This window comes from Oryctolagus cuniculus, chromosome X (genome assembly GCF_051225735.1).
Source record: "Oryctolagus cuniculus isolate XC-2025 breed Fujian yellow rabbit chromosome X, ASM5122573v1, whole genome shotgun sequence".
NCBI lineage: Eukaryota > Metazoa > Chordata > Mammalia > Lagomorpha > Leporidae > Oryctolagus > Oryctolagus cuniculus.
In genome coordinates, this window is record NC_142888.1 from 4,140,733 (window position 1) to 4,154,292 (window position 13,560).

Here is a 13,560-nt window from a genome sequence, read left to right on the forward strand (position 1 = left end):
ACTTTTTTTTTCTTTTCAACATTTTAAAAGATATCATCCTGGGGCTGACATTGTAGTCACTACCTGCGATGCTGGCATCCTGTATGGTTACCAGTTCAAGTCCTGGCTGCTCCATTTTCGATCCAGCTCCCTGCTCATATGCCTGGGAAAGCAGGGGAAGATGGCCCAAGTGCTTGGGCCCCTGCAACCACGTGGGAGATCCAGAAGCAGCTCCTGGCTCCAGGCTTTGGCCTGGCCCAGCCCCGGACATTGCGGCCATTTGGAGAGTGAACCAGAAGTTGGAAGAACTCTGTCTCTCCTCTTTAATGCTGCCTTTCAAATAAATAAATAAATCTTTAAATTAAAAAAAAATAAGGTACTATAGAGACCTATAATACATATTAGCGGGAGATACAACTAACCTTTTTTCCTGAGTTTACACCTTTTTTCTTTGGTGTGGGATTTTTAACAGAACTACCCTTCTTGGGAGCTGAAGTATTTCCAGAAGATTTAGTTCGACCTGGTTTCTTGACCTGCTGTGTTGGCAATCCTGGAGCAGTGTTCTGAGGAGACTGCATTGAACGCTCAGTTGCTTTGGAAGGGGAAGACTGTGTTTTTGCTGTGTTCTTTACAACAGGAACTAAGAAAAAAACACAACAAAATAAATGACATAATTAAGGTATTATCTTCTTACGACTCAAAAGAAGTTTATCTCTAAAACCATTCCCAAAGGTTATTTGTTGAAAATTACTTAAAATAAAGGCAACATTTAAAATGAAGTTGCAGGTATTTTAGATTTCAGATTATCAGGAAATAGCCTAATTATCCAGAAAAATAAAGAGGCTTTTATAGGAGAAATGAGTAACTGACTTAGCAAAGTGAAAACTTCTGGCAATTTACCTTTTAGCTGCTTCTCATACTTTTCCTTAGCACAGAAAAGACTGTTTCCTTTAGACAACACTATCAAATTACACACATATAGGATTCATCTTGCATATCTATATAGAGATAGAAAAACACAGCAAAGTGTTCCTGCTTTATCTTTCAGGGGCCAAGGACTGCCCTGGTTCCTGATTATTTAATTTTATTGAAGTATAATTGAAAAATAAAAATTATAAATATCTATATATTTTAATTTTTTGAGAGTCAGAGTGTAGGGAGCAACTCGGACTAGACTAAGTTACTGGAATTAAGACTTATTCTATGCATCTGCTCTCCCACAATATGGCGCTGGGAGAGGAGTAAACAGCTTCTACACAGCTGCCTCTCACCAACTTGACAAGCTGCAGGAGCTGCTCCTGATTGGAGGAGAGCAGCGTACTCGGCATGTGGGTAGCAGAGTTGGGATTGGTGGAAGAGGACTATAAAGGAGGAGAGAGACAACATGCACCAGGAACATCTATCTGAAGGAACACCTGAGCAGCCCCTGAGAGAGCCGGCCGGCGGTGTGCCGCTCCCCCGCGGAAGTGGGGAAAGTGGCAGGGGGAACCGCCCTTCCACGGAGGTGGAAGGGACGGCAGCCAACCTGGGAAGTACCAGCAGCAAACCCGGGAAGGGCCGAGCAGACAAAAGAACAGCGCAGGGTCCTGTGTCGTTCCTCCGTGAAGAGGGGGAGCGACATCATAGAAACAGAGAGCAAGCGCAAGAAAGAACTTCTCCATCAAATGCCTGAAAAAGCTGAAGCTGGAACTCAATCCAGGTCTTCCAAGTGGGTGACAGGAACACAGTTACATAAGTCACTACTATTGTCTTCCAGGGCCTGCAGGAAGCTGGAATCAGGAGCTGGAGCCAGGGATCAAACCCAAGTACTCTGAAATGGGATGTATGTGTTTTAATTGGCATCTTAACTGCTATGCTAAACAATTGCCCCAAAATTATATAATTTATTTAAGGCTAAAATGCACTATGCTACTATATGAGGATGTTTCTAAAAATTCATGAAAAGATTAATCAATTAAAAGATAAGGTTTTCTGGGGCTAGCGCTATGCCATAGCCTGTGATGCCAGCATCCTATATAGGCACTGGGTTCAGGTTCAGTCCCAGCTGCTCCACTTTCAATCCAGCTCCCTGCTAATAGCCTGAGAATAGCAGCAGAAGATGGCCTGAGTGTTTGGGCCCCTTCTACCCATGTGAGAGACCTGTATGAAGCTCCTGGTTCCTGGTTTCAGCCTGGCCCACCTCTGGCCATTGCAGCTATCTGGGGACTAAACCAGCAGTTGGAAGATCTTTGTCTCTCCTTCTAACTCTGACTTTCAAATGAATTTTAAAAATCTTAAAAACAGGTAAGATTTTCTCACACAAAAATTTGTGAAATCCAACCACATGAAAAGTCTTCAAAAAGTTCATAGAAAATGAATATTACAATGAAATAATATAAAATCTCACATAGATTTTAATTCCATTTCTAGAGTGCCTGGACTCAAGTCCTAGCTCCACTTCCAATTCCAGAATCCTGCTAATGCACACCCTGGGAGACAGTGGTGATGGCTCAAGTACTTGGATTCCTCCTCTGTGGACAACCCAGACTGAGTCCCTGGCTCTTGGCTTTGCCCTGGCCCAACCCTAAGTGTTGTGGGCATCTGGGGAGTGAACTAGTAGATAAAAGATCTATCTCTATCTGCCTGTCCCTGTCTGTCTCTCTCTCTCTCTCTACCTTTCACAAAAATGAAATTAATAGAATTTTTTTTTTGACAGGCAGAGTGGACAGTGAGAGAGAGAGAGAGAGAGAAAGGTCTTCCTTTTGCCGTTGGTTCACCCTCCAATGGCTGCCGTGGTCGGCGCGCTGCGGCCAGCGCACCGCACTGATCCGAAGGCAGGAGCCAGGTGCTTCTCCTGGTCTCCCATGGGGTGCAGGGCCCAAGTACTCGGGCCATCCTCCACTGCACTCCCTGGCCACAGCAGAGAGCTGGCCTGGAAGAGGGGCAACCGGGACAGAATCCGGTGCCCCGACCGGGACTAGAACCCGGTGTGCCGGCGCCGCTAGGTGGAGGATTAGCCTATTGAGCCGCGGCGCCGGCCAGAATTTCAAACCTAAATAAAATTTCATATACTATAACACAGACTCTACATTAATGTTGCCATATAAAGGCCACTATCATGCCCAAGTGATTTGTAGCTACTAGTTACCCAGTAGTCCAATCCAGACAATTTAAATATTGTGAATGAAGGTTACCTGCCTAGTTACTTTCATCCATATTCACAGTTAAACAAAAAGATATTTTTAGCATCAATCCCTTAATAACTTAATTATTACCAAAAATAAATTTTACATAATGAAAAGTACTGGTGCCAAATAAAAATTCTTTACAGGAAGAGCTGTATAAATGAAACACTTATAAATATATGCAAAAAAACAACTATTACTTTTATTTCAAGGGTTTCATTTTACACTTTGACATTAATCTACTGCTTTGTTCCTCCCATAGTCAATGGACTATCCGATCTGTGAGAAAGAAAACTGCATCTTTTCTGAAGCTTTTCTTATCTATTTTCTGCTACTTACCAAACCACAGTGGAGGGAGCAGCTAACTATTGGCTGCCAGGACAAACACAAGACCACTTAACCGCCACCATAATTTTCCCCCTAACACCAGCCTTTTCTTATCTCATTACCATCATCTACCTCATACTCCAGCCTCACTTCTTCTTCTTCTTTTTTTTTTTTTTTTCAAAAAGTCCAGTACCTAATTCACATTATTTCTTCTTACACAATCTCCCCATCATCATTTTCAGGAATTTGATCATCACGCTGTTGATGAGTCATCATCCTGACTTTACCATTAACATTTCAGGTCTCTGAAATGGTTAGATGTACTTGGAAATTCGTAGAACTCTTCTATCTTCAAGACAACAAATCATGTGTCCTTTTTCGACCTCAAACTTCCTTATCTGTCATCTTTGCTTCCAAACCAATGACTGCCCTTTGCTTTCTCTTCATGACATCTAGCCTCAAGCCCCTAGCCCCTCCAATGTCATCTGATCCAATAACTATCTTCTGGCTTTGCTTTATTCTCTACTCAACATGAACCTAACTGTCCATTTCCACCAACCTTCCACCAACACACTTCTAACTAGCATCCATTCCTTTATCAACCCTTCATCTTTGATTATGACCAGCATGTCAGTTTCTACCTGAGTCATACTACTGTTGTCTTTCTCTGGTCCTGAGCTATAAAACAAGGACTAGCAATATCTTTCTGTAAAGGGTCAGACAGTAAATATTTCAGGCTTCAAAGGTTACATACAGCCTCTGTTTCACATTCTTCTGTTTGCTTTTGATTTTTTTTAACAATTAAGAAGATAAAAACCATTGGTATCTCGCAAGCTATACAGACTGGATATAACACTCAGCCTGTTTACCAATTTGTGTTTTAGAATTTTGGATCTACACTAATATTAAGTGGAGAGTCATTAATGTGACTCGCCGATTTCAAGAAGGTTTCCAAGGCAGAACATTCTCCCTGTTTAAGTTCCCATCTAAGGGTCAGTGCTGTGGTATAGTGAGTTAAGCTATTGCCTGTAGCACTGGCATCCATATGGCTGCTCCACTTCCAATCCAGCTCCCTGCTAATGCACCTGGGAAACACAGCACAAGATGACACAAGTGCTTGTGGGCTCCTGCACCCACGTGGAATACCAGGATGAATCTCCTGGCTCCAGGCTTCAGCCTGGCCCAGCCCGGCCCAGCCCCAGGCTGTTGCAGCCATTTAGGGAGTGAACCAGTAGATGGAAGATCTTTCTCTCTCTGTGTCTCTCCCTCTCTTTCTCTGTAAATATGCCTTTAAATAAAAAAAGATTTATTTTATTTATTTGAAAGAGTTGCAGAGAGAAGTAGAGACAGAGAGAGAGGTCTTCCAACTGCTGGTTCACTCTCCAGATGGCCGCAATGGCTGGAGCTGCACCGATTCAAAGGCAGGAGCCAGGAGCTTCCTCTGGGTCTCCCATGTGGGTGCAGGGAAGGACTTGGGCCATCTTCTACTGCTCTCCCAGGCCATAGCAGAGAGCTAGATCAGAAGAGGAGCAGCTGGGACTAGAACTGGCACCCACATGGGATGCCGACACTTCAGGCCAGGGCTTTAACCCACTGTGCCACAGCACCAGCCCTGAAAAATAAATCAATCTTAAAAAAAAAAAAAAGCCCATTCCCTTTCACTTACTCCATTCAGTAAATGACCCAAGCTTCAACTTTCTGTGAAGATTAAAGGTACCTTTTGGGAGTAACCTTACCCATCCCATTTCTCCATTTAGCTTAAAGTACTTTTATTTTCAGTCATTCTTGCCTCTTTTCTATCAAATGAAGAGTTCTCTCTGTAGTTTTCTAAGTCCAATCTTTTTTTATTTATGTCTTAACAACTACCTTTGATTACTCTTGGAAATTAAGGTTTCAATTATCGCCTCTATCTTCATGATATTTAATTACTTGATCCTCAAGTCTTTGCTCTTTCAGCCTTCACTTATGCCTTATTTTGAAATTCTTTCCCTTGTCCTGGTGTACTTTCAATACCTTGAGTGAATTTCCTCCTACTCACTACCAAAATACCAAGAAGAATCATGTCTACTTGGTACATTAATTTCCTAATTATTCCATTTCCTTAGTTCCAGTAATAAGCTTTTCTTCTCTCAAACATATTTTAAAGCAATTCTTTCCAAAGTCACTAATCACCATTTCCTACTTACTAAATCTAAATAAACCCTCATTCTTTAAACCAATCTATTGACCTTTGAATTCTATTCCCCATCTCTGAATACATGTCATAAAAAAGAGGAAGACTGGGTTCTAGACCTGGATTCAAATCCCTATGCCAGGGGGCCAGCGCTGTTGGCACAGCAGGTTAAAGTCCTGGCCTGAAGTGCTGGTATCCCATATGGGTGCTGGTTCTAGTCCCGGCTGCTCCACTTGCAATCCAGCTCTGCTGTGGCCTGGGAAAGAAGTGGAAGATGGCCCAAGTTCTTGGGCTCCTGCATCCGTGTGGGAGACCTGGAAGGGGCTCCTGGCTCCTAGCTTCGGATAGATGCAGCCCCAGCCATTGCGGCCATCTGAGGAGTGAACCAGCAGATGGAAGACCTCTCTCTCTGTCTCTACCTCTCTCTGAAACTGTCTTTCAAATAAATAAAATCTTTTTAAAAAATAAAATAAAAACAAATCCCTATGCCAGGTTACTTTAAGACAAAACCTATTCATTATACAAACTGCTCGTCAAAAATTACAGAAACTTACCAGTACGTTAGTATACAGTTAGTTAAGTGTTCCATCAGATTTTTGTCCCTCCTCTTTATTTTAGTTTCACAGATTGTAGTATCTCCAACATTAAGAAAGACAGTTACTTTATGAAGTGTTTGGGAACCTGAGCCACTACATAGTGTCTGACAGTTATCTGCAGTTGAACATGAACAGTATTGCTTTCAGCAGCATTACTAAGTATAATAGTAAGAGGTTACAAATTAAGTATTAAAGGGCTGGGTTTGTCATTTATTAGCACTTTCACATCGGGAAAGATACTTCATTTTTGTATAGTTCTTCACCTGTAAAATGAATGTGATAAATCCTAGGAATCAAGTGGGTTTGTGAACATTAATCTGCTGTTAAAATCCCTCTGTTGACAGTTATGCCTTATTAATAGTTATTTTATATGTGAATAAAAATATCTAAAAACTATAAAAAAGACAAAACCTATTCTAATAAAAACTCATTGATGTATAGCATATATGTATATATGAGCAAAGTAAAAATATGTCATTGGGGCCGGCGCTGTGGCGTACCAGGTTAATGTCCTGGCCTGAGGCGCCGGCATTCCATGTAGGCGCTGGTTCGGGACTTGGCTGCTCCACTTCCAATCCAGCTCTCTGCTGTGGCCTGGGAAAGCAGTGGAAGATGACCCAAGTCCTTGGGCCCCTGCACCCATGTGGGAGACCTGGAAGAAGCTCCTGGCTCCTGGCTCCTGGCTCCTGGCTTCAGATCAGCGCAGCTCCGGCCACTGCAGCCAATTGGGGAGTGAACCAGTGGATGGAAGACCTCTCTCTCTCTCTCTCTCTCTGCCTCTCCTCTCTCTATGTAACTCTGACTTTCAAATAAATAAATAAATATTTAATAAAAAGTCATTTAAAAGTTTGTGTATGAAAGTTTTCACTTTAGCCAAGCAAGCTTTTCAAAGTTAAAGACTCCTCCATTTTGTTTATTGCCACTCCTCATTATCTAGAATAAAATATTTAAACTAATTTAACTAAACAAGAAGGAGTAAAACCACTCAACATAGTATACAATAAAATTAAACTCTAAAGCAATCATATAACATATATGAGTGTACATCACGCTGAAACCTTTTGGTATTAATTAAACTATCCAGTTTTATTCATAGTAAACAAAAGGTAGAAAAAGTCAAAATGTTCATTATGGATGAATGAATGAGGAAAGTGTGGTCCATCCATACAATATCACTTGGCCATAAAAAGGAATGAAGTACTGAAACTTGCTGCAGTATGTACATTGATGATATTATGCTAAGCGAAATAAGTCAGATATAAAAGTCACATAATATACAATTCCACTAAGTAAATATTTGAATAGGTAAACAGGTATCCACAGAGACAGACTACAGATGGGCAGGGGAGGAGGAAATGGGGAACAACTGATTAATGGGTATGGGTTTTCCTGCCAGGGTGATGAAAATGTTTTGGAACTAGACAGAAGTAGGAGTTCCACAACATTGCAAACGTACTAAATGTCCCTAAAGTGTTCATTTTTTAAAAAAAGATTTATTTAACTATCTGAAAGGCAGAGTTAGAGAGAGACAGAGAGATTGAGAGAGGGAGAGAAAGATCTTCTATCTGCTGCTTCACTCCCCAAATGGCCATACAATAGTTGGAACTGGGCCAATGGGAAGCCAGGAGCCAGGAACTTTCTCCGGGTCTCTCACGTGGGTGCAGGGGCCCATGCACCTGGGCTATTTTCTGCTGCTTTCCCAGGCCATAGCAGAGAGCTGGATTGGAAGCAGAGCAGCTGGGAATCAAAGCAGCACCCACATGAGATGCTGGCACCGCAGGCAGTGGCTTAACCCGCTATGTCACACTGCCGGCTCCAAGTGTTCATTTTAAAATGGTTAATTTTATGTGATGTGAATCTCACTGCATTTTAAAAAACAAACAATAAAACCCTAGGGGATTAAAAAAAAAGATATTTGTAGACCTCAAATGTGCCAGAGACTTTTCACATATTACTAAAATTTGTCTTTTACAACTTTGCAAAGTATTATCATCTCTATTTTAAATATGAATAAATAGGGGTGGGCATTTGGCACAGCAGCTTAAGTGGCTGCTATACCTGCATCCCATATCAGAGTGTCTGGTTTGAATCCTATCTATTCTACTTCTGATGCAGCTTCCTGCTAATGTGCCGCCTGGGAGACAGCAGGTGATGGTTCAAGTGCTTTGGTCCCTGTTGCCCACCTGGGAGACCTGGATGTAGTTCTGGGCTCTCCTGGATTTGGCCTGGCCTGGCCCTAGCTGTTGCAGGCATTTGAGGAGTGAACCAGTAGATAGAAGGTTTCTTTCTCTCTAATAAACTGACAATGAAAGATTTTTGAAAATAATAAATAGGGGGGGCAGCGCCGTGGCACAGTAGGTTAATCCTCCACCTGCAGCGCCAGCATCCCATATGGATGCCGGTTCTAGTCCTGGCTGCTCCTCTTCCAATCCAGCTCTCTGCTATGGCCTGGGAAAGCAGTGGAAGATGGCCCAAGCCCTTGGGCCCCTGCACCCGCATGGGAGACCAGAAAGAAGCTCCTGACTCCTGGATTCGGATGAGCACAGCTCCGGCCATTGCAGCCATTTGGGGAGCGAACCAACAGAAGGAAGACCTTTCTCTCTGTCTCTCCCTCTCAGTCTGTAGGTCTACCTCTCAAATGAATACATAAAATCTTTTAAAAAATAAAGAATAAATAGGAATATACAGAGGTATAATAAGATAGGTAATTACACAACCCAGTAGAACACATCCAGTATAGAAGCAGAGAACTGGGATTCAAACTCAGAACTGTCCCACCCAAAAGATTATGCTCTTTGTTTAAACTGAGTGTTGGGGCCTGTGCTGTGGCCTAATAGGTTAAGCTTCCGCCTGCGATGTGGGAATCCCACATGAATGCTAGTTTGTGTCCTAGTTGCTCCCTATCCAATCCAGCTCTCTGCTTATGTAATGGGAAAGCAGTGGATGATGCTTCAGGTCCTTGGACCTCTGCACCTGTGTGGGAGACTCAGATGAAGCTCCTAACTCCTGGCTTTGGATCAGCCAGCTATGGCTATTGTGGGCATTTGGAGAGTGAACCAGCAGAAGGAAGACCTTTCTCTGTCTCTCCCTCTCTCTGACTGTAACTCTACCTCTCAAATAAATAAAATCTTAAAAAAAAAAAACTAAATAATAACTGAAAAGTGATCCCTATCAAATATAAGAGTGGGAATAAGAGAGGGAGGAGATGTACAATTTGGGACATGCTCAATCGGACTTGCCCCAAATGGTGGAGTCAGAAATGTGCCAGGGGATTCCAATGCAATCCCATCAAGGTTGCATGTACCACTGCCATCTCACTAGTCCAAGTGATCAATTTCAGTTCACAATTGATCATACTGATAGGTCTAAGAGTCAAAGGAATCACACAAACAAGTCTAGTGTCTGCTAATACTAGCTGACAGAATCAAAAAGGGAGAGAACGATCCAACATGGGAAGCAGGATACACAGCAGACTCATAGAATGGCAGATGTCCTAAACAGCACTCTGGCCTCAGAATCAGCCCTTAAGGCACTCAGATCTGGCTGAAAAGCCCATGAGAGTATTTTAGGCATGGAAAGCCAAGACACTCTGGGAAAAAAAAAAAAAAGAGGACCTAAATGAAAGATCTCTGCGAGTGAGATCCCAATAGAAAGAACGGGCCATCAAAGAAGGAGGTACCTTTCTCTGAAGGGAGGAGAGAACTTCCACTTTGACTATGGCCTTGTCCAAATAAGATCAGTCGGCGAACTCAAAAGGCTTCCATAGCCTTGGCAACTCATGACTAGAGCCTAGGGAGATTACTGACACCATAAACAAGAGTGTCAAATTGTTAAGTCAACAACAGGAGTCACTGTGTACTTACTCCTCATGTAGGATCTCTGTCCTTAATGTGTTGTCCAATGTGAAGTAATGCTATAACTAGTATTGAAACAGTATTTTACACTTTATGTTCTGTGTGGGTGCAAACTGATGAAATCTTTACTTAATATATACTAAATCAATCTTCTGTATATAAAGATAATTAAAAATGAATCTTGATGTGAATGGAATGGGGGAGGGAGCGGGAGATGGGAGGGGTGTGGGTGGGAGGGAAGTTATTGGCGGGGGAAAGCCATTGTAATCTATAAACTGTACTTTGGAAATTTATATTTACTAAATAAAAGTTAAAAAAAGTAAATAAACTGAGTGTTTAAGTGCTTTAGTTTTTTTTTCCCTCAACTTTACTAAGACATAGTAACATTCTTGCATTACATCTCAAAGTAATTACTCAAAGTAATTGAACATTCAGTTCTCTTGTCTAAATATATTTTTAAAGATTATTTATTTGAAAAGCAGAGTTACAGAGAGAGAGAGTGACAGAAAGTGAGAGATCTTCCATCCACTCCTCAATTGAACACAAGAGCCAGGGCTGGGCCAGGTCAAAGCCAGGAGCCTGGAACTCCATCTGGATCTCCCAAGTAGGTATAGGGGTCCAAGGACTTGGGCCATCCTCCACTGCTTTCCTAAGCATATCAGCAGGGAGCTGGATTGGAAGTAGAGCAGCCAGAATTCAAACTGGCACCCGCTTGGGATGCTGGTGTTGCAGACAATGGCTTAACCCACTACGTCACAATGCCAGCCCCATAAATATACCTTCAAGGAAAAAAATTGCATCAAATATTGGAGAAGTACCTCCTGACAAATTTCTTGACTTTTAAAATTTTCTTATGAAATTTAAATCTCTCTAATTAAAATATTTACAATCAGACCACATTATAAGTCTATTAATTACTAGAATAACAGAGTAAGAATATGTAAATAGATGGGACCAAATAATAAAATTCTATGTAATTCCTTCCTGAGTCTCCTTGATGCCCTATGCAAATTTTCATCTCAACACCAAGAACCAGGTTTTACGGCATTCAAAATAACTGAAACATACAATAAAAGGTAAGTGCCTCACAAAACAAATATACCATTCATTCAGAAAAGATCTCACTTTAAAATAGCTTGCTTTGGAGCCTGACAGAGCATCTCCGTTTGGCAAGTGCTATTATATATTTTCTGGCAGCTTTTTTTTTTTAATAAAGATTTATTTATTTATTTATTTATTTGAAAGTCAGAGTTACACAGAGAAGGAGAGGCAGAGAGAGAGGTCTTCTATTTGCTGGTTCACTACCCAATGGGCCACAATGGCCGGAGCTGTGCTGATCCAAAGCCAAGAGCTTCTTCCAGGTCTCCCACACGGGTGCAAGGGCCCAAGCACTTGGGCCATCTTCTACTGCTTTCCCAGGCCATAGCAGAAAGCTGGATTGGAAGTGGAACAGCCAGGACTTGAACCAGTGCCCATATGGGATGCCGACACTGCAGGCAGCGGCTTTACCCACTACGCCACAGGGCTGTCCCCTCCGGCAGCTTTTAAAAAGCATATCTGGAAGCCGGCATTGTGGTACAACAGGTTAAGTCACAGTTTGCACTACCAGCATCCCATACGGGAGCACTGGTTTGAGTCCTGGCTGCTCCACTTCTAATCCAGCTCCCTGCTAATGGCCTTGGAAGGTAGCAGAGGATGGCCCCTGCTACCCATGTGGGAGACCCAGAAGGAGCTCTGGGCTCCTGGCTTATTTTATTATTAAAATAAGTAAAGTCGGGGCCAACACTGTGGCTTAGCAGCTAAAACCGCCACCTGCAGTACTGGCATCCCGTATGGGCACCAGTTCAAGTCTTGGCTACTCCACTTCCAATCCAGCTCTCTGCGATGGCCTGAGAAAGCAATAGAAGATGGCCTAAGTTCTTGGGGCCCAACCACCCATGTGGGAGACCTGGAAGAAACTCCAGGCTCCTGGGTTCAAATCGGCCCAGCTCCGGGTGTTGCGCCATTTGGGGAGTCATCTCTCTCCCTCTCTCTGTCTCTCTCTCTGCCTCTGTAACTCCACCTTTCAAATAAATAAATAAATCTTTTTTTAAAGTGAACTTAGTACAATTTACAGCTTTCCTACACTGTTAAATATTTAGATCTCCTAAGAATTCAGACTAGAAAGGAAATTATAAAAATGCAAGAAGAAGCTAGAAATCACAATTATAATTTAGAAGGGCTTTAGGTGTTTTGTTTTAGAAACATATTTGTTTTCTACTTGTGGACGACAAACAATTTACAAACAACTCCCTTCAACCTCATGGGAGTTGCTTCCTATGAAGACCATGTTATTTCACAATTGCAACTCAAATATGCTTACTTCAAAAGAAACCAAGATTTGGGTCATAATGACATTATTAAAGAAGCAGAAAATCTCCAGAACATTTAATACTTTAGAAGAAAGTCACACAAAAAAGAAATTTCCATTGTTTTCAGTCAATTGCTAATTAATCTAACAACACTGAGTTTTTAAAGGTCACTCAATTCTTAAACCTGGTTTCTACAGAGTGATGTCTATTATGCTACTGTTAAAAAAAAATCATAGCAGTCACTGCCACAATTTCCACAACAGATTAAATGTATTGGTATACTTAACTAGTAAAATGTTATCTACATTTCTATATAATAAAATTACTTTTACTAAGTCTCTACTAATACCAGTGAGAAATTATTGTCGTATTCCTAAAATCCACAGGAAAAAAACTGACACGTTCATTACAAACTAGAGGTGTAAATGATCAAATCTGACTGAAAATAGAATCGTTCCTTTTAAAAAATGTTTTATGGTGGAAGAAAACCAAAGGCTGACTTTCCTCTGTACCATAAAACAATTCTGAGAAGTGAATATTCGAATAACAGTGCCAACAATCTCAACAAGTAATATTAGAATAGAGAATTTTTGAGATAATAAAAATTACTGAGACATTTAATATACAAAAGCTAACAAAGCAGACAATGATTTCTTTAACCACTCTTCAACCACAATATAAAGAAACTTTTGTGGTAATTCCTACCTTTAAAAATATTCCAGAGAAGCAATTATTTACTATTAAGATGATTTAGGTTCCACTTGATAGCCTTGCTCCTTCCCAGGAATAAAACTGCCTTTCTGGAGAAAGCCAGTCAACAACAAAGCCCATGTTGCCTGAGCAAGGCTGAATGTCTAGCAAATGGGGATGGGGCTATTTGCATGTGTTGGTTTAAGAGGGGGAGGAGGGAGAGGAGGAGATTAGGGGACTGCTAAAGTAATTCGCATATTGTCTGCAGGCTGCAGAGACAGTGATCATCAGTCACCTGCTCAAACTTCCTTTACTCCTCTAGTTCGAGAAGGACTAGAGGTTACTCTGGGTCAAAGAATGTAGAAAGAAATAAGAAGACATGCAAAAATCTAACTGCCAACCTATTGCCTCTGTAGGCAAAGTTAT

At 41.6% G+C, this 13,560-nt stretch overlaps 1 protein-coding gene across 13 annotated transcripts in view; it reads right to left on the minus strand.

The window, feature by feature from the left end:
• SCML2 (Scm polycomb group protein like 2) overlaps positions 1-13,560 on the minus strand; it is an 81,060-nt gene that overhangs the window by 23,391 nt on the left and 44,109 nt on the right. For all 13 annotated transcript variants that reach the window (XM_070066795.2, XM_070066800.2, XM_070066794.2 and 10 more), the window contains one exon: positions 402-619. In XM_070066795.2, coding sequence (XP_069922896.2) covers positions 402-619 — 218 coding nt within the window. The remainder of the gene's footprint in view (positions 1-401; positions 620-13,560) is intronic.